The sequence below is a fragment of the Ovis canadensis genome, chromosome 3 (genome assembly GCF_042477335.2).
Source record: "Ovis canadensis isolate MfBH-ARS-UI-01 breed Bighorn chromosome 3, ARS-UI_OviCan_v2, whole genome shotgun sequence".
NCBI classification, from domain to species: Eukaryota; Metazoa; Chordata; class Mammalia; order Artiodactyla; family Bovidae; genus Ovis; species Ovis canadensis.
Window position 1 is genome coordinate 45,623,117 of NC_091247.1, and position 22,131 is coordinate 45,645,247.

Sequence of the window (22,131 nt, forward strand, 5' to 3'; positions counted from 1 at the left end):
AGAAAAGAACTCCAAATAATAAAAGAAGAATAAGGGAAATAGAAAATCATCGTTACAATACTAGATAAGTACCACAGGCAAAACTGACTAATGAACTGAAAATTAGTGATTGAAATTTTAAAGAGAAACAGGATATTAACATAACCTCAAAGTAGCTCTCTTCTAAACTTTATTAATTTGGGGGTGATTTTAACATATGTCCTCAAAGTTTTTGACACCCCTCCTTCCAAGAACTAGAACTTAATTCTCCAGCCCATGTGTATACTGGACTCCGCGACCGGTAGCTAGTAAACAGAGCATGGAGAGTATGGAGTACTGAGTATGGAGAATGGAGAGAGACAGAACAACAGTGGAGAAACCTGGCTGACCCCACCTTAACCAAGTCATCAAGGGGAACATCAGCAGTCATAAGCCAGGCTGACGTCTATCATGTGCTCTCTGCTATGATGTGATGCGGGCACTTCACCTTGGTCGCATCTTCCCCAAATCCATAGCCCCAGTCTAACCATTAAAGAAACATCAAACTCAACTTGAGAAACATTCTACAAAATCAGCAGCACTCATCAAAATCATCGAGGAAAGACTGGTAGACTGTCAAAGACTGGAGAAGACTAGGGCGATGTGACAACAAAATGCAATGTGGCAACCTAGACTGTGCCCTCAAACAGAAAATGGCCATCAGTGGAAAGGCCAGTGAAGCCCAAATCAGTGCAGTTTGGCCTGTGAGCACTATGCTAATGTTAATCTCCTGGTTTTGATAAATGGCCTGGTAAGTTTACTTACCCTATTTTCACTCAAAGGAATCTGAGATAAGAAGTATACAAGAACTCTCTATATTATCTTTGAAACTCTTCTGTAAACCTAAAATAATTTCAACAAAAAGTGTAAAAATGAAGTAACCAATTTTTTAAGATTATTTTGTAAATTAGAGTACACTTCAGATTAAAGCTGAACCATTAAACTCAATTTCTAAACCCACTTATTGCATGAATAAACTCAATTTCAATTAAGTCAGTTTGTGATAAGAGTATATTACTACTTGCTCTTTGCATTTAATGATTTTTGGAGGGGAATAGCAAAGAATGGAAGATAACATTTGAGGGAAACTATTTGCATTTGGTAAACAAGCTTGTAGAAGCTTTAGGGAAATAACTGGAAAAGACTAGTAAAACAGAATGAAGATAAATTTAAAAGATTAAAGTTATCATACTAACAGTATCCTAGAAACAAAGGGGAAATCTAGAAGGTTCCTTTGAGAAGGATAACAATGGCAACAATACAAAGGACCAAAAGAGGCAAGGAAAGAGTTAAGGGCTATCACAAGAGTTAAGGGCTATCTACCTATACTAGAGGTTCCCAAGTTTTCTGGGTTTACAAGGTCCTTACTGTATCAGTAATGTTTTCACAGGCCAAAAGAAATACCTAACCATTCTGCTTAAACAGTCAGGTCCAAACAGCTTAAGAAGGATATATGTCCTAACAACTTGTGTTGAGCAAAGCAAACAACATTAGAATCAGGTTGGACACTACCCTTCTTCCTGTTTCACATAAATTTTCTCATGGTACTCGCTTTTTGTCACAACAAAACTCAAAAACTCAGCTTTGTAAAAATATGGTAACACTGAAAGGAATATATAAATCTAATTTTCAAAATGAACTACCTCAAGCTTGTACTTTGCGTGGTTTCCAACAGATGCTGCTGTATTTCCCTCAACATTCTTAAGCATCTCTTGGCAATACCTGTGAGTTCTCTGCTGTGCTTTCGAGGCTCCTCAGTGCACAGTTTGAGTACCATGCACCCTGGTAAAAGATGATAAAGGATGTTACCAAGGCAGTGGCAATAGAAAAACAAGTGAGAATTAAGGAATACTAGAGGGAAAAAAAAGAAAAAGGCAGCAGCTCTAGGTATGGCACCTCCAAGTATAACAGTTTGGGTACTTCAGAAGCATCAAAACTTTTCTTCAAAAGAAAAAAAAATCATTCTGGGACTTCCCTGGTGGTCCAGTGGCTAAGACTCCAGGATCCCAACGCAGAGGGCCCAAGCTTCTATCCCACACGCCTCAACTAGAGATCCTATATGCTACAACTAAGACCCAGTGTGCATGTCTGTTAGTCTCTTAGTCACGTCCGACTCTTTGCGACCCTATGGACTGCAGTCCACCAGGCTCCTCTGTCCATGGGATTTCCCAGGCTAGAGTACTGGAGTGGGTTGCCATTTCCTTCTCCAAAGACCCAGTACAGTCAAATAAATAAATAAATATATCCTACCTTTAGCTATCCCCAGCAGTCCTTGTTTCTAAGGAAGAGAACAAACTATGCAGTCTTTTTTTTAATGAATCAATGAACTTGTTCAAACATTTATATTAATCTGACAGCTTTATATGTGGCACAGCTAAAGTACATCACTCTCATTTTTAACACACACACGCACGTATTATAAAACAGCTGAATCAAAGGAAAAAAATTGAATTCAAATCTTCAACTTAATAACTTCTGGAATACCAATAAGAACTGCCACCTAATATCTGCCAAATCCCTGAGGAAAAATCAAATGCGGTAGTCATAAAACCTGACTTGTTGATCTTAGGCAATTGAGGAACTTCTGAAATGACAGACTTGCCAGCACTCTTCCAGACCTACAGAATTAGAGGACTGTCAAGACCAGTGGTCATGGTATGGATGTGAGAGTTGGACTGCGAAGAAAGCTGACCGCCGAAGAATTGATGCTTTTGAACTGTGGTGTTGGAGAAGACTCTTGAGAGTCCCTTGGACTGCAAGGAGGTCCAACCAGTTCATTCTGAAGGAGATGAGCCCTGGGATTTCTTTGGAAGGAATGATGCTAAAGCTAAAACTCCAATACTTTGGCCACCTCATGCAAAAAGTTGACTCATTGGAAAAGACTCTGATGCTGGGAGGGATTGGGGGCAGGAGGAGAAGGGGACGACAGAGGAGGAGATGGCTAGATGGCATCACCGACTTGATGGACATGAGTTTGAGTGAACTCCAGGAGTTGGTGATGGACAGGAAAGCCTGGCGTGCTGTGATTCATGGGGTCGCAAAGAGTCAGACACAACTGAGCAACTGAACTGAAGACCACAAAAATCTCTATGTTTGCAGAGTGCTCCAGCAATTCTGAAATCAGTCAGTTTTGAGAGGAAATGGCTAAAACAGTCCTGTCCAACAAAACTTTTTTTGATGATGGAAATTTTCCATATTTGCACTATCCAATATAGTAGCCCCTAGCCACATGTGGCCAGGGAGCACTTGAAACGTGGCTACTCTGACTGAGGAGTTGAATTTTTAATTTAAATTTAGATGGAAGTAGCCACAAGTGGTTACCGGCTTCTGAATGGTACAGCATAGAACCTGATTATTTCTCTTAAATATTCATTCTTCTAAATTTTCTGAGGTTCATCCTTGATTTAAACTAGATGATCAGAAAACAAGGCTGCTCAGCCATATTCTCTCATAAAGGGTCTTACAAAGGATCCTTATAAACATTATCCAATTTAACAGTCTGAGCAGTCAGAGACTTTCTACTGTAGTTTGAGACTTAATTCAATGTCATACCTTTTTTTCATAATAAAAATTCTGCTTTAAGTTCTAAGAAACATCTTCATTGGATCATAGAGAAAGCAAGGAAATTTTTTTTAAAAAATCTACTTCTGCTTCATTGACTATAAAAAACTATGGAAATTCTTTTTTTTTTTTAATTAATTAATTTATTTTTTTAATTTTAAAATCTTTAATTCTTACATGCGTTCCCAAACATGACCCCCGCTCCCACCTCCCTCCCCACAACATCTCTCTGGGTCATCCCCATGCACCAGCCCCAAGCATGCTGCACCCTACGTCAGACATGGACTGGCGATTCAATTCTTACATGATAGTATACATGTTAGAATTCCCATTCTCCCAAATCATCCCACCCTCTCCCTCTCCCTCTGAGACCAAAAGTAAAACTATGGAAAATTCTTAAAGAGATGGGAATACCAGATCACTTTACCTGTCTCCTGAGAAACCTGTATGCAGGTCAAGAAGCAACAGTTAGAACCTTACATAGAACAACTGACTGGTTCAAAATTGGGAAAGGAGTATGTCAAAGTTGTATATTGTCACCCTGTTTATTCAACTTACATGCAGAATTCTGGGCTGGATGAACCACAAGCTGGAATCAAGATTGCTGGGAGAAATACCAACAATCTCAGATATGCAGATGATACTCTAAGGGCAGAAAGTGAAAGGGAACTAAATAGCTTCTTGATGAGGTTGAAAGAGGACAGTGAAAAAGCTGGCTTGAATCTCAACATACAAAAAAGGAAGATTATGGCATCTGGTCCCATACTTCATGGCAAATAGCTGGGAAAAATTAGAAGCAGTGATAGATTTTCTTGGGGCTCCAAAATCACTGCAGATGGTAACTGCAGCTATGAAATTAAAAGACACTTGCTCCTTGGAAGAAAAGCTAGGACAAACCTACACAGCATATTAAAAAGCAGAGACGACATTTTGCTGACACAGGTCTGTATGGTCAAAGCCATGATTTCTTTCCGTAGACATGTATGGATATGAGAGCTGGACCATAAGAGCTGAGGAAGGAAGAATTGATGCTTTTGAACTGTGGTGCTAGAGAAGACTCTTGAGAGTCCCTTGGACTGCACAGAGTTTAAGCCAGTCAATCCTAAAGGAAATCAATCCTGAATAATCATTGGAAGGACTGATACTGAAGCTGAAACTCCAATATTTTGGCCACCTGATACAAAGAGCCAACTCATTGGAAAAGATCCCAATGCTGGGAAAGACTGAAGGCAAAAGGAGAAGAGAGCAGCACAGGGTGAGATGGTTAGACAGCATCACCAACTCAATGGGCATGAATTTGAGCAAACTCTGGGAGACAGTGAAGGACAAGGAAGCCTGGTGTACTGCAGTCCATGGGGTTGCAAAGAGTTGGATACAACGTAGTGACTGAACAACAAAAACAAAAGTCTCTGCAAATGATTTTGAGTATCTTCTTTAGCCAGAAGCAATACTCAGTGAGCCAATGTGCTTCCCTTTTCGCCACAGCTGACAGAAAACTCAGAACCAAGTCCAGCGTCCAGTGGTAGCTCCTAAGTGCCTAGTAACATGTACTCTCTGCTCCTCTAAGACTATCTCTGTTCTAACTATAACCCTAAATTAGTCAACAAACTCTTTTGGATATTGTCAGAGTATCAACTTTTAAGTGATAAACTCTGTATTAAAGTCAATCTTTTGTTGTTGTTATTGAAGCAACAAAGCCAATTTTTAGAAGTGTTTTTTAAGAAGCATTTCAATAATAACAACACCAGGATTAATAACATCAGGAAACTTTTTAATAGATCAAACTAACCAAAGAAATTTTTTAGGTGTCTATCAGCAAGGCTGCCTAAAAATATCACTATAAGAGTGAAAAATAAGACACATGTATGGCATTCTGCAGTAATTTTACTGTCCCCATTTCACAAACTCAGTTCCACTTCTTTAAAAAAATAAGCAGAATATGAACATCTCTACTGAACATTCAGTTTAAAATGCTTGTACATTTTTTCTCTTTAGCACACTGGACTATTTTTACAACATGCAGTGAACTACTTCAGTGACTCTTTTGTTGAAATTTTCCACAAAATTAGAACACATTGATGCACCAATAGCACATTTCTAGAAATGCCTAATTTTAAGTTCCCTGAGCATCCAATTACAAAACTAGTGTGAAACTAAACTAAATCATAAGTGCAGAACATCTTCACATAATCCCTTAAAATTCATTTTAAAAACATACTACCAAAAGACATAATCTATTTCATGGGGTCATTATAAAAGTGATGGTAGAGGAAAAAAAATTTAAAGAAAATTGTCATAAAGAAATATATCCTAAAAAAAAAAAAGAAAGAAATATATTCTAAATATCATGAATCGTCACTATCATGGACGGTCAGACAGACAGACACACACGTATGCTGGCAAGTTAATTCTACTCTGAAGGAACCAAGTTCCCTTAAGCCATGTTCTTTAGCCAAAAATCACTTACTTTAAGTGATTATCAAAAAAAAGTTATAAAACTATATGAACCCATTTTGCTCCAGGAGCAAAAATATGTAGTTCCTTTCCCCTAGAAGCCAAATATTGTCAGAACATAGTTCATTTCAGCACAGTGCTTCTGCTATCATGCTCCTTGGTTTACACCTCTCAGGTCACTCGAGCTTCTGTGCTAGTTCATCTTCCTCAAACACTCTTAAATCTTCAAGTCATACTTTCAATCTTCTTCTCGATTACCCCACTCGTTTTCTCTAGATGGTTCTTTTCACCATGTATTGCTTAAATAATTGGATAAAGATAATAGGCAACATTTACTGAGTGCTTACTGTATGTCAGGCACTGTTCTAACCACTTTACAAGTATTCTCTCTAATCATCAAAACAACTCTATGCTGGAAGCACTGTTATTACCATTACCATGTTACAGATGAGTTACTAAGAGATTGAGTAATTTGCCCAAGGCCACACTCAGAAAACACATGTTTTTTATCCATACACAGATCTGAATGCTCCTCAAAGCTATTCTAAAGTTTCTTCCATAGGGCTGGAGAGCAGGCACAATGGGCTCTCCTCTATTGCTTATGCAGTCAAGACTATAGTAAGATTAAATTAATAGTTTGGAGGTTGGGCAGACAGAAAATGAAAAGCTACCAGACTCTAGATTCCACAAACATTAGCTGTAACTAATGATTAGGAGTAACTCCAAAGATTTAGAGCAGAATAAGCTTTCTTAAAGGACAAGATAATAAACATTTCCAACTGCAGTGACAGTCTATGTAACAACTACTCAACTCTGCCATTTAGTATGACAGCAGCCATAGATAATAAACAAATGGACATGGGCATATTCTAACAAAACTTTACTTACAAAAGAGGCAACCTGGATGAGGCCAAAGTAGCCAATGACTAGAGGCATACTGAGTCTGGTGTAAAGACAACTGTGATATAAGCACTACAATATCCAACTACAGCATAAGGACAATCCACTATTTTCCTTAAACCATCACAACTGAGTTTTGTACAACTGAACTTCACATAAAATAAGCACTAAAAATCTCAATAAAATACTGCACATAATCCAGTTTTTTAAAAAAATCAGCCCATGAAACACTAAAATAAAATTAGTAACAAAGTAACAACTCAACTTATTCTCTATTAAAATTACATCTGGGTTTCCCAGGGTAGTAAAGAATCCACTTGCCAATGCAGGAGAAGCGGGTTTTAATTCCTGGGTTGAGAAGATCCCCTGGAGAAGGGAATGGCAACCCACTGCAGCATTCTAGCCTGGAGAATCCCGTGGACAAAGGAACCTGGAGGGGCTACAGTCCATAGGGTCTCAAAAGAGTCAAACACAACTTAGTGACTAAACAACAACAAAATTACATCTACCTCTGACAATTCATCAAGTGGAAAAGAAGACTTATTTTTGTTTCAAAGAATAAGGTTTAAAATTCACATAAACTTGTCATAGAAAGTTTCAAAAAGTAAAACTTTTTGCTCCACCCCTCCCCTCATTCACTAAGATTTCAGCACTTGACTCCCTGTCTTAACCATTTCTCTTCCAATTATTCTCAGCGTCTCAGCAATTTCAAGAGCCACATAATTTATCCCTTAGCCTCTAAATTCCCTAATTGCCCTCTTCACTGCTAAAATTCGTTTCCTCCATTCCATCTCAACCATCAACTACTATGGTCACACCCTAACAGCTACAAGTCTTTAAAGAGGAATGAAAGCCCCCCAGGGTACTGATACAAAAAGATGACCTATTTTACTTAAATTTATTTTAAAGAAAGAAAGAGAAATTAAGGTATACTCATATTTAACATACAAAGCATATTAACTAAAAACACACTTAAGTTGTGTGCTTATTTTTTTAACTAATACGCAAAGGAACCCGCCACCTATATATTGTCATTACTATTAACCACATCCTCCAAAATCAAGCATCTCACTCTCTCACCTCCCAGTTTTCCAGCTCATTCACTGATATCCCAATCCCAACAACTACTGAATCTTTTTAACATCTCACAGTTTTTATCCTCTTCACTTCTCTATTGACCAGCCTATCTCTTATGTCATTTTCCTCCTCTTCTATCCTGTACTTCATCACTATAACCACTCCCCATGCATTCACTCCCAATTTCCTTGCCCTTCTTTTCCTCTGTTATATATTCCTGACATAACCCATCCCTGGTTAAATCCAAGTCTGCCTATTCCATGCTTGCATCCAAGTTCTGAACATAACATAACTGAATTAAAATATGCAAACCTGCTGGTGCATTCACTTTAAATTAACGACCACAATGTTAAGAACACCCTCAGCACTACCAAGTAATCCTTCAACATTTTCCTATTCAATACATTCTTGTTTTAACAATTTCAGACCTTCTCTCCTGTTAATCCTTCAATAACCTTCTGTTACCTCCCCCTTGGATGATGACCCCTAATATTATTTCCCTAAGAAAACAGAAGCCAACAGAACATCTACATCCTCCCCCACCAATCTACCAACATAAATGCTTCTCATCCGTGTACTCTGCTTCCCTCCTTGTAACAATGAATTGCCCCTGATTCTACAAGTTCAGGGATTCTCTGTAGCTCAGACTGTAAAGGATCTGCCTGCAATGCAGAAGACCCCGGATCAATCCCTGGGTCGAGAAGATCCCCTGGAGATGGAAATGGCAACCCACTCGAGTATTCTTGCCTGGAGAATTCCATGGACAGAGGAGCCTGGCAGGCTACAGTCCATGGGGTCGCAAAGAGTCAGACACGACTGAGCAACTGACACACACACTACTTAAGTTCAGCCTTTCCATTTGTGTACTGGATCCTGTTCCCTTTCTCTCTTTCTCCTGAAGTTACTTCCTCTTCCAGCACATCATCACTTTTTCCTTCTTTACCAACTATTTCCATCAGCATTAAAACATGCTGCAATATCTTCCATGTGAAAGGTACACCTTGACCTCTTGTCCCTCTCCAGGTACTCCAGTTCTCCATTTTGTAGCAAAATTTTCCAACAAAATTATCTATACTGACTCTGTATCCACCTCCTTTCCTCTAACTCAATTTAATTATGCTTTCAGCCTCATCATTCCACCCAACATGAAGTGAAAGTTGCTCAGTTGTGTCCGATTCTTTGAGGCCCCATGGACTAGACAGTCCATGGAATTCTCCAGGCCAGGATACTGGAGTAGGTAGCCTTTCCCTTCTCCAGGGGATCTTCCCAACCCAGGGATCAAACCTAGGTCTCACACATTGCAGGTGGATTCTTCACCAGCTGAGCTACCACGGAAGATCCAAACCGCTCCTCAATGTCATCAACTCTTTCCAACTTGCAAATCCAGTGGTAACCTGGCTCAAACTCTCAAAAGTATTTGACACGGTGAACCACTCTTCTGGTACATTTTGCACTTCATTCCTTGGAAAGCACACACTCCTAATTTCTCTCCTACCTCACTACTGATTGTTTTCAGTCTCCTTTGCTGGTTCTTCCTCTTCCTCCCCTCCTCTATATGTTGAAATGTCCCAAGGCTCAGACCTCAGTTCTCTTAATCTCTATGAGCATCACAGAAAATTGCCTATAGCCCTTTAGTTATAAATTCTATCTGTAAACTATGAGACTCTGACCTCTTCTCTCCCCTGAGCTCAAGATTCTTAAATTAACTGCCTAATTAAAATCTTCAGCTGGATGTCCCAAGCTTTAAGAAAGCAAAGCCAATTCCTGATTTCTCCTACACAACAAACTTTCTCCTCCTGGGTGTTCCCCATTCCTGTAATTAGTATTACATTCACCTGGTTGCTCAGGCCAAAACCCTAGTCATTAGCGATCTCTCACTTTACATATCTAATCCATCATTAACTCCTGTCAACTACACCTTCAAGAAATCTATTTCTAGTCACATGGGTTAATATTGTTGTCAAAACTTATTGCACTATATACTTTAAATGGATGCATCTTATTTATGTAAAAGTGTAAGCTATACCTCAATAAAGTGTGGTAGGAGCATGTCTATGTGTTCCCAACATACATCCAGTCATTTCTCACCACCTCCACCACGACCTCTGCTCCTTGGATTACTACAATAGTATCTTAGCTTCTATTTTTACTCAGAATATTTCACATTTCACAAAGTATCCAGAATAGTCTTTTTAAAATGTAAATCATATTACTTTCCCGCTCAAACCTCTCCAATGGCTTCCTATCACACTTAAAATCCAAAAGCCTTACCATGACCTCAAGACCATATGTGACCTAACCCCTACCTACTCAATCCTCACCTGTTACCATTTTACACCTTGTTCTACTGTGCTGCAGACACACCGACCTTCCAGATACTCTTAAAACACACCAAGCTTGTTTTCAATTATTATTTTTTAATGTATTTCGAAAGTATGTTCTTTATATCAAGGCAAATGTTCCTCTAATTCATTCCATTAAAGCAACAGAGAAATGCTTAAGTCACCCAAAGAAGTGGATTTGAATACTTATTAATATAACTTGGCCTCTATAAACTCAAGTTAATATTCACAGTGCATGTAGCATTCTAATGTCCAACTGGAAAACTAACTTGGGATCAGTTACAGAGGGCCTGGAACATCAGATTAAGGAGTTCATATTTTATCCAACAGGCTAGCGTCACACACTTAAGCTCTGGAAAAAGCTACTTTTTCACTTTTCAAATCCTGAGGTCACAGCTGTGCAAAAACTTGTGGAATAATGGAGAAAATGAGGGGTTACTTTCAGGGATATAAACCCCTTTTTGTACCTCTAGAATTCTGAACCATGTGATTGTGTCACCTATTTTAAAAATAAATTACAATTAAAACTATATTTAAAAATAAGAAAAAGGAATTCTTACATGACAGAAAAACCAGAAACCAATATATGTATGCCTTTTGGGGAAAAGTGTATGGTACTTTAAATACTTTTTAAAAACTCACATAGAAGAAATATAAAAAACAGATAAAATATGTTCACATATGTAGATGATACAGAGATATACACAGAAAATATAATACATGCTCATAATAGTTCTCATCAAGTATTAGGGAGCTCCTATTGGAACTGAGTTCTGTAAAATAAATGATCATAACCACAACTTGCCAACTTTCAAGTAGTTTCCTTAAACAGCTGAATAGCCATTGAGAGCTCATATAAGACTTCTCTCAGGAATCTAAAGACCTGCAGGTGATATTTTTTAAAAAGAAGAATAGGAAAAGAAACAAACCAAGAGAGGAAAGACAGCTAGTCTTTGTCACAGAGTCATCTCTAGTGGCCAGTCTCACCACTTGCCAACAGCTACATCAGTTAAGTGAGATTAATAATTAAATGACTTGGGGACAACAATAAGAGAAGGGGAATATAAACACTTAACATCTTCAAATTTACTGGAGCCTCTACCTGGTTATGGAGTGATGAGGAACAAGACTTAACAGTATCCTCTCAGATGAATAAAAGTCTTTCTGGTTTTTGTTCCTGACATAACTTCTAGAGCCACATCAAGAAAGAATTATGTTAGACACTGTTGACAAAGTGCAACAGTGCATTTGTCACAACAAATGCAACAAAGTTACACACCATGTTGGGCAAATGCAAAATACTGTAAGACAGCAACAAAGAAAAGTATAAGAAAGCAGAAACCCCAAACCCCCTAAATAGAATCCATCCTTTGATCAAGGGTAAAACGCCGTGAGTTTGCTCATGGCCTAGATCTTAAAGATGGCTTCCTGAAACCCCCTACCTTCATCCTGTTACCTATCACGCCCAGGTTCATAACCTACAGCCATAACAAGAGAACATGGAAAACATTTCTCCTCTCCTTAATCATAGAAATAACATGCTCTTCCTAGGAAAACATATCCTGATTTCCACTAACCTCTTCCATCAACACACTATGCCCTTCTTGAATCCTGAAGTTTCATCTTCGTTCCCTTGAGTTTCAAATTCATGCAGAAATCAGTATACTTTATCCTGAAGTCATGAATGGGCACTTAGGCTGAAAACATTATTTTAAAATACTGTTTCTTAAACTTTAATATGCATGGTACAAAGAAAGTGAAAGTTGTTCAATCATGTCTGACTCTTTGCAACTAGAGAGTCCATGGAATTCTCCAGGCCAGAATATTGAAATGGGTAGCCTTTTCCTTCTCCAGGGGATCTTCCCAACCCAGGAATCAAATCCAGATTTCTCAAATTGCAGGCGGATTCTTTACCAGCTGACCCACAAGAGAAGCCCAAGAATACTGGAGTGGGTAGCCTTTTCCTTCTCCAGGGAATCTTCCCGATCCAAGAATCAAATCGGGGTCTCCTGCATTGCAGGCAGATTCTTTACCAACTGAGGTATCAGGGAAGCCACAGTATAGATCTCATTAAAATGAGGATCCTGATTCAGTAAGTCTAGGGCAAGGCCTGAGGGACAGCAGTTCTAACAGATTCATTCCCAGCCTTTGCAAATTCTCCTGTTTCTCAGAAAACACTTGGAGTAGCAAAGTTCTAAAAGGTATGGCACATGTATACATAGTTTACTTACAAAGGCACAATACTAATGGAATGCTGGCTGTTCTTTTTATAGTTTATTCCTTCTTCTCTAATGTATATTAGATCTATTTTCTTATCCTCTCAACACCTGCAATTTATCTTCAAAGCCTCTTTCCCTTTACTCAATTGGCATCTATAAATTTCCTTCCTCTCCTTTTATTTTTCCATACCCTCAAAACAATACCTAAAATGTATACATAACTGAAAAAATGCATGTTCTTACTATGTGTACAAGTCTATTTTTATTCTTATGTCCTTTAAATAGATTCTAATTCAGCATACATATTCAGTAATTTAAAAATTCTTGCAAGCATGAGGCATGAAAAATTCTTGCAAAATGAAGTATGAAAAATTAAAAAAGAGAGCTACAGGATTTAAGTATAGAAATTTGGCCTAACCTCTATTTATCACAAGGACCTTATGCAAAGTAAAGCAAAAAGAATATTAACTAAAAACTTATTACAACAAATTTTTATATAATGAAAAGATTTTAAAGCTCTATTTAAGGATCCACTTATACATAAAATTCCAGTACATCAAACAAATGTATTATTCTTTGGGCACTGTCACCTTGTTAACTTTAAACTGTATTTTTAAATGAGATGGGGGAAAATGGAACATATTTAGAACTACACATCTAAAAATTTTACAATATCCAAATGCTTCTTATGTTAAGGCCAGACCTTATCATAAAGATCTAATTTAATAGGTATACCATATTGTCCAAGCCTAAAAGTAATTGAGTCATCTATTCATAAATAATCAAGTTAAATTTCATTCTTGGCTTTTACCTTGTGACACATTAACAGTAACATACATATTTCTCAAGGAAAAATAAAATCAAGGAATGAGACAGACTATGGGGAAGAAACACATGTTGTGAATAAAGAATCACCTGATATGTTCTATTTCCCTTAAGAAAAGAGATTCAAATTTAACCATCTTACAGTTGATGCCCCCAGTATAAGACCAAGTTGAGAGTAACTTGTAATCAGGAACTTCCTCATGTATTTCCTAGTTGAGTTAGTAGTACACTAGTCCTCCAAGCCAGAAACTTGGGCGTCAACTCAGACCTTTCCCTCTCCTTCGTCCTCATCCTTTTCAGACCCATACTGAAATGACCAGTATTATCCATATTGTGTCCTAAGTGCCCCTCTACTCTATTCTCCCCACTTTCTCTGCCACTGCCTTAGTCTAAGCCTCTTCTCTCACCTTACCTATTGCAATAGCTACCCTACTGTCACAGCCTCCACTTACCCTTTCCACTATGATCCTTACCTCACACTGTCATCCAAATGATTTTCCAGAATGAAAATCTAAAGTCAGGATTCCCTGGTGACTCAGATGGTAAAGAATCCACCTGTAACGCAGAGACCCAGGTTCAACCCCTGGGTTAGGAATATCCTCTGGAGAAGGGACCAGCTACCCATTCCAGTATTCTCCCCTGGAGAATTCCATGGACAGAGGAGCCTGGCGGGCTACACTCCATTGGTTCGCAAAGAGATGGACAGGACCGAGTCACTAACACTTTCACTTTTCTTCAAACCTAAAGTCTCTTCTGCTCAAAACCTTTTAGTATCTCTCCATCACCCACAGAATAAAGTCCAAGGCATGTATAACAACACTTCACCGCTGCCTGCCTCTAAAACTGCACTCCTCCCACTTTAAGGCCCATCGTAGTCCAGTTACACTGCATGAACTTCCGGCATACCACACACCTCCATGCTTTTGCATAAGCAGTTGCTTCATCTAGAATATCCTTCATTTCTTCCCCTTTAGCTTCCTGGCCAATTATTATGAACCTTTCAAAACTCAGCTCAGCTCCCAGAAAGTCATCCCATACCCTGCTGCTGCTGCTGCTAAGTCACTTCAGCTGTGTCCAACTCTGTGCGACCCCACAGACGGCAGCCCATCAGGCTCTCCCGTCCCTGGGATTCTCCAGGCAAGAACACTGGAGTGGGTTGCCATTTCCTTCTCCAATGCATGAACCCTTAAAGAGTTATTTCCTTCTCTGCTAACTTTGTAAGTAAAAATGGCATTTGTTGAGCATTTACTATGTGCCTGACATTGTTCCAAGCATTTTACATGTCTTAACTCATTTAATCTTCACAATAACCCTTTCTGTGAAGTGATACCATTATTACCTTTCTCAATATGAAAATTATCTCAGAGGAGTAAATAACCTGTCCCCAAGAATATCTGTTAGGGGATGGAGACAGATTAAGATCCCTACATCTATCCCTAAATTATATTTTTGCACCTATCACAGAGACTTTATTTACATGACCTGTCATTGCCCTAGACTCCTTGAGGGTGAACGCCTTGATGGTGGGGATTATTTCATATTCAACTCTAAAGCTACCTACCTATAAAGTAGGTAATCAGTACATGCACTTCCTGAGTTGCACATAACATTTTAACAAGTTTAAGAGAAAAGTATTTGGAAACTAGTTTCCAAATAAATATTCAGATATGCTTTAAGAGTTCTAGAGTAGAGCAAGTTGTTTTTCATCTTATAAAAAGAAAAATTAATACAGACATGAGATTACAGTCTGTGTGAACAATGAAATGGACTTATTTTTGCAGTAATACTGCTTAATCACCACAATAAATCAAAACCCAAAGTACCATTTTCTTAAGATTAACTTTTTTCCTCTAATAAGAATAGTAGTAGTTTAGTCTCTATGTCATGTCTGACTTTTTTGTGACTCCATGGACTGTAGCCTGCCAGGCTTCTCTGTCCATGGGATTCTCCAGGCAAGAATACTGGAGTGGGTGGCCATTTCCTTCTCGAGGGGATCTTCCTGACCCAGGGATCGAACCCACGTCTCCTGCATTGTAGGCAGATTCTTTACCAGCTGAGCTCCAAGGGAAGCCCAATAAGAATTCTTCTTGCTTATCATTCAGGGCAGTGACAAGAATGCCCTAAGTTTACTTTGCTCAAGTGAAAGCAGAAAATCATAGACCAGCACTACTAATTGCTTCCTTAAGTCTGGCCAAGAAATGTATCTCATTAGGCAATTAAAATAAAATACAGTTGCCTGACTAAGCATATAACAAAAGAATTTCTAAGGTTGTATGGACTGGCATTCTATTAATCAGATAATGAAAAATTCTTTATTTTAAGCAAAAGAAAAAAAAAATCAGCACCACCCTACAAGAATAGATTTCTGTATTAAAACTCTATTGAAACATAGACATGTGTGTTAATCAAAATATATGCATGTGTTTGCAATATTTCAATAGCCATTTTTACATCTCCTTAAAATTATAAAAATCAAAGTTATCCTAACACTTATGATGCAAGACCTCAAGACCAAGTCTGCTGTACTTAGTGTGCTCTCATAGTAACAGTCCTCTGAGCCACACTGAAGTGCAGTAATGAAAACCCACAGGAATGGTACCAGCAGCAACAGTGCACACCATAGTACTTGTGAGAGTCATCTGCACCCCGCCCAGCTTTTACACACTTGTGCACTGCAGAAAGGTAAATCTGCTGTCAGAAGCAGCAGAGTTTAGGCCACAGCACAGCAAACTCTACACCCAGGCGCTCTTACCATTTCTTGGTACATTCAACCATCAGTTCCTGGTAGGAGGCCACAAACTGGAACTTGGATGCGTGTTTTCCCACACGCTGTAGTCTCTTCCAAACTGAAGCCATGATGATCAGTCAAAACAGTGGAGCAGTTCTCGGTTAGCAACACAGCAGCTTTAACAAAGCAGAAGGTCCAAAGCAAAGGAGCTTTGCATGTATGTCTGTACTTTAAAAAACTCAACTACAACTTGAAATGGTGTTTGGGGTCCATAAAGTCTTCTCCCTGTTTCACAGGGTAAATCCCATCCTAGATGAATGGCCCAGTCAAGAAGAGTATGACACACATGACAGGATGAGTGAGAGGAGGTTCCCTCATGGAGACATCACCATTCCACCTCGGGGGCTATATGATATGTATTCTGGAGGACTGAAAAGCAAAACAAAGAGAAAAAATATGAGAAGTGAAGCAGAAGAAGTGACTAACCACCCACGTCAGATAACACTGCAACAGACAACCCCAGTTCTCCAGCATGTTTTTCAAACAATGAAACAAAACACTAACCTCAAAAGCCAGTAACGTCAAGGATGCAAGACACCAAGGAAGAAATTACAACTCACACCACAGACGTGGAGCAACACATCAGGTAATCAGCATCAACAACAACCGAGAGGCGAAAGCCGGGGCCCTACCTCCTCCTCCTAGCATCACAGAAGGGCGAGCAGAGCGGGAAAGTCTAGAGATGCTGCTTAATGTCCACCGCCGTCAGAGGAAGGAGTGGAGTATTTTAAAATAAACTTTATTTTTCAGGTGATAATTAATAGCTCTGAGTCCTAAAATAAGTGCGTGGAGCAAATTAAGGAGAGGGGAAGAATGCTGCTGCTGAGTCGGAGGGAGAAACGGGTGGGAAAAGAGGAGTGGAGGGAAATCTCAAGAGAGAGAGAGGGCAGTGTCCCGGCTCCAGGCCACTTGGGCTCTCATTCACCTTCGCTGCCAACCGGAGGGAAATGGAAACTCTTGCCTGGGCGTGAAGCAGTGACCAAAGGGGCAAGTGCACGGTGCGGGGTGCGGTGCCTCCCTCCCCCATCCTTAGGGAATAGTCCGCCGGAGCCTCCTCTCCTCCCGCACACAGCCCAGACCCCTGCCCCCAGCGGAGGCAGGCGGTGGCTCGGCCGCAGTCCCTGTCACCCAGGCGATGCCAGAAGACCCCAGCCCGGTACCCGAGCCCCGGCCCCGCAGCACGTCCACTCCCGCCCCCTCCTCACACCTCTAATCCCGCTGTCGGGCTGAGTCTGGCCCGGTTCCCTCCTCAGCGCCGCTCCTCCGTCGCCGCCGCAGGAGAAGCCGCCGCCGCCGCCACCGAGTCCTCCATCCCCGCTGGAGCCACATGGAACAGCCGAGCCAGCCGCGGCGCTCCCGGGAGCCGGGGTCTGCAGCCCCTCAGGCGGACAGCGCGCCTCACGCCCGCCCCCTCCCGGACGCAGTAGCCCCGCGACCGTCCCCCACCCTACAAAACCCTGCCAGAGCCGCCGCTCAGCGCCCAGCACCCCCTCCCCCGCCTTCCTCCTCCGCCACCATCATCATTACCTCCCCCGCCGCACCTCTCACACTAACCCTACCCACGGCGGCTCAACCTCCGTCCGCCCCGCCGCCATTGGCTGGGCCCTGCGCTTGCCCTGCCCACCTCGGCGACCGGGCCTTTGAGGGGTAGGGGCCACTCATTGGCCGAGCAGGGTGCCCATCACAGAGCTCCACCCCCTAGTTCTGGAGGTGTTTTTCCGCCAGGCGGAACGCAGCGTACAATCTACCCTTCTTTTAAAAAAAAAAAAAAATTGGAACCCTCTACGGACAATCCCTCCCATTCCTCTGATTGGCTTCAAGAGGGAAGAGCTAGGTGGGAGGAGTAAAGAGTGTTTATAGTGATGTGGAAGGTGGTTGCTGAAGGTGGATGTCGGTCAAAGGTGCTAGGCGGGGTTTATAGCTGGAGTCAGAGCAGAGCCCGGGACTGGCTTCGCTGCTGCTGTGAGCTGTGGAGCTGCTGTGGTTTTCTCTCCTGTTCTCTCCTATCCCCACCCTAGGCGTTGGGTGTGCCCTCTCTGCCACTAGCTGCTAGGGTGTTTGCGCACACAGCCTTGGTTTAACCTGTGATTTTTCCTCTGACCAACTGTAATGACCTGGCCAAGCCCCTACCAAACATTCGATCTGTGGTCCTTAATGAACCAAATTCAATAACCAAAAGTGAAGTAGCTCAGTCGTGTCGGACTCTGCGACCCCGTAGACTAGCCTGCCAGGCTCTTCCGTCCATGGGATTCTCCAGGCAAGAATACTGGAGTGGGTTGCCATTTCCTTCTCCAGGATACCTTCCCGACCCAGGGATCAAACCGGGGTCTTCAGCAATGCAGGGAGACTCTTTACCCTCTGAGCCACCTGAGATACAAAATGTTCACGGTACGATTTCTTCTTGTTATAATTCTTAAACGTTTATATGAATCCTAGTTTATCCTCTTAGCTATCGATCTTTTCCCCTCTGTTAGGAATTATAGATGAGTTTCGGAGGGTTAACATATAAAAAGAGTGGTTATGGGCAAAGGAGTGTGAGGGCAGGGGCATTTAACCTTGTAAAAGGAGCCAAGGACCCTTTTGAGAACGATAATGAAAGGTATATATATTTTACCGAGGAGAACTAGGTCCTATCCTAAGACAAAAATTTGCTTTCAATTTTAGGTAGTCCACAGACCTCTGGTTTAGAGAAAGAAGACAAAGAATGAACTTTGGGAGGAATCTCAACATTTGAGGAAGAAGTAAAGTGGGAAGGAGACAGGAGGGAATGGTCAGAGAAGTAGCAGCACCCTACAAGCAATGAGTCAATTGAGAAAAAGAGAGGGAAACTAACATATGAAAAGAAAACAAGCAAGATGAGTCCTGGAAATAGAGCACATTCTTAATCTTACTAAGGATAGAGAGCAGGATGTGTGGACACAACGGCTTGAAAGGTGTTACCATCTAGGGAAGGATTCTTTAAGGTCAGGAAGGCGGCAGTGATGGGTGAGAGAGCTGAGCTCATCTGTAGCCATGGGGAGGCAAGAGAAAGGAGAGACTGAAGAATCAGCAGAAATTGGGAGACAGAGAAGGCTTGAATCCAGTATCTAATTCCATTTCCATTTGCAATAAAGAAAGTGATCTAATAATACTACAAGAACACAGTGTACATTTTACAGAAAAGGGCATAGATATTACTTATTTTGCTATAGTCTTAATTTTAAAATATGAAATAACCATAATAATAACCATAATAATTATATTGATTCTGATTTTGTGTACATCTTAAAGTTCTCTCATGTCCTTCCTGAGTGGCTTACTAAATCACTGTAACCTACATCTATTATGATCTCATATAGTGATATATTCTGCATCATTAACAGACTCTAAGTGTATGGATTTTTTAATGGCTAATTTATAGAAATGGTCATAACCTATTTTAATCTGTAGTGTCCTTCAGGAACAACCCACATGATAATCAAGAGGGGTTTGCATCCTATTTTTTACTATTATTCTTCAGAAATTCTCAGACTTTCTCATGTCGTTATTCTGGTTTCTTTTAATACTCTTTCCCTTCCTAAAAAGGAAGAGGGGACTTCCTTGGTGGTCCAGTGGTTAAGACTTCATGCTGCCAATGCAAGGGGCACAGGTTTGATCCGGAAGAAAAAAAAGTGCACACACAAACTATGTTTTAAAAAAGGAGGAGTATGTAGGACCCTACGGAATCTTTCTCAAGTTGTTGAAAACTTCAGGAAACTAAGAAAGAGTTTCTTAAGTGATAATTCTTTTTAGGGGAAGTATTTCTCTTGGATATAAACTCTTCTTTTTCATTCTAGCTGCAAAAGTAGCTAAGAAGAGCCCAAGTTTAGAAATGGAGGAATTAAAAACAGACCTTAACCCTGTTGCTAAGCTCAAGTTCATAGGCTCCTGGAGACTCCACAGAGTAGCTACTTCTTCCCTCATGACTTTTTTTTTTTTAATAACCTGTCTGCTAACTAAATTTATCGGAGAACCTTAAATATAGAATATTTTAAGATCTTTCTATCCACTTAGCTGATAGGGAATAGCAACTGAGTATTGATCACATGAAATGTTATTAATGGCACATAAAAGGTATAGTCCCTGCTCTCAAAGAATTTTCAGAAACAGATGTTCAATATACATGCAGGAAATTAACACAAATCACTTCACCTCTCTGAGTCCCAGTTTCTTATTCTGTCAAACAAATCATCACGCTTCCTTTCTGGGATGTTGAGATAAGTATGTAATGGAAGATGGAAGATAAGTATGTAAAGTGCCTGACATACAGTAAACAGTCAATAAATAGCAATTAATAATGTACATCATTGTGTGTGTTAGCAAACAGAGTCTAACATAATACATAATAAACATCAAAACTTGACCTTCAAGAATAACTTGGGCACTACTTAGTTGTTACCAAACATCGCTACCTCAAGGAATAGCAAATCTCAAAATAAACTACTTTCAACATTATTTGTCTTCCATTAAACTCAGTGATTACCTAGAGTGGAACACCAATAACCTATGTATACTCAGAATTTTTCAATAATTACTAAGAATTCACTTAGCCCCAATCCCCATGACCACCTTCCATGCGATATATCATCTGAGATCTTTTGTCATTCTAGAAATTACCCTTTTCTTAAGGTTCTCATTTCTCCTACCTACCAGTATGTACCAATAAGTACATCCTACTGACCCTCCCCCCTCCCAAACTGTGTTTCTGCCTTTTTCTAAACCCCTATTAACTCAGGTCTTGATTTATCATCTCTTTCCATCCCAGGCTTAATCTGCATGTAATACACCTGTGGATATAAGTAACTTTAATTGTCTTGTCCATTTGACCCAGGTGTTGACTGCAAAATGTTATAGCTGTTTTACTTAAAAGATTCAACATTTAAAATAATTTCTATATTGCCTTTAAATATCACCAAGCTTGCAGTGAAAATAGAATATAAAAAAATGGAAAATACCACCCCAAAATTTCAAATCCTCTGTGCCATGACAGTTTTGAAATGATAGAAATTTTTTTCATTGAAGCAGCTTTGCCAGTTAACCACCTAAATGGAGATTCTAGTCTATGAAGTGCAACCATAGGCTTGAATTATTATCATCTCTGGTAATAAAATTCTTATCCTTGGGTTTTACAGTTTTTGCAGTAAAAAATTGTCAGAGGTATTATTGCAGGATTTAACTACTAATAGAACTTATCTGTGCCTTAGTCATAGTAATAAGATTTACCTGCAACAATAGCACTGCACTGCAGATTTTTGCATTGTGTTTTCCAGTTACCATAGCAGCTATACAATACACAACAATATTACTGCCATTTTTAACTGCTAATACAATTACTATTTCTTTTCTGCCCATAACAAACAAACTTCTGACAATCCTACAGCAATATTTATATCCTTAAAAAGCTCACTGTGGCAGGCTAATACTTTTGAAATATTAACTGAAGTTTTTGTAGTAGTTGTTTTTCCAAGTATTCTTTTTATCCTGTGGCCTTTCTCCTCCCATACCCCACCCAAAGATACCTTCAGCATCATGTTAGTGTTAGTTGCTCACTTGTGTCCAACTGTTGTGATCCCATGGACTGTAGCCTGCCAGGCTGCCCTGTCCGTGGATTCTCCAGGCAAGAGTACTAGAGTGGGTAGCCATTCCTTTCTGAAGGCCGGACCCCTGAGGCCATGATGGGCCGCCCCTCCTCTCCTTCCTGCAAGCGAGGGGAAGTCCCTAATGGAAGGCGCCTCCCAGATCCAGGGGACCAATGACAGCACACTTCACCAGCTAAAGCCGCCCCACCCCAGCCACGTAGAAGGATCTGTCAGCCCGCGACGCCTCGGCCTGGCGACCTATCCGAACCCCCGTCCATCTAGCCTGACCATCCCTCCCAACGAACATATAAAAACCACCCCCAACACAGTCCCGTTTGGCTTGGACTTCC

General features: G+C 40.4%; 1 protein-coding gene across 6 annotated transcripts in view; it reads right to left on the reverse strand.

Moving 5' to 3' along the window:
- The window catches only part of EHBP1 (EH domain binding protein 1), a 352,008-nt gene extending 334,074 nt beyond the window's left edge, over positions 1-17,934 (reverse strand). For 4 of the 6 annotated variants that reach the window (XM_069583033.1, XM_069583030.1, XM_069583031.1 and 1 more), the window contains exons 1-2: positions 17,392-17,934; positions 16,149-16,553 (exon numbers count right to left, since the gene is read on the reverse strand). In XM_069583033.1, coding sequence (XP_069439134.1) covers positions 16,149-16,252 — 104 coding nt within the window. In that variant the 5' untranslated portion in view covers positions 16,253-16,553; positions 17,392-17,934. The remainder of the gene's footprint in view (positions 1-16,148; positions 16,554-17,391) is intronic. The other 2 variants (XM_069583032.1, XM_069583034.1) reach the window with 2 other exon arrangements.
- Between the last annotated feature and the right edge of the window lie 4,197 nt (positions 17,935-22,131).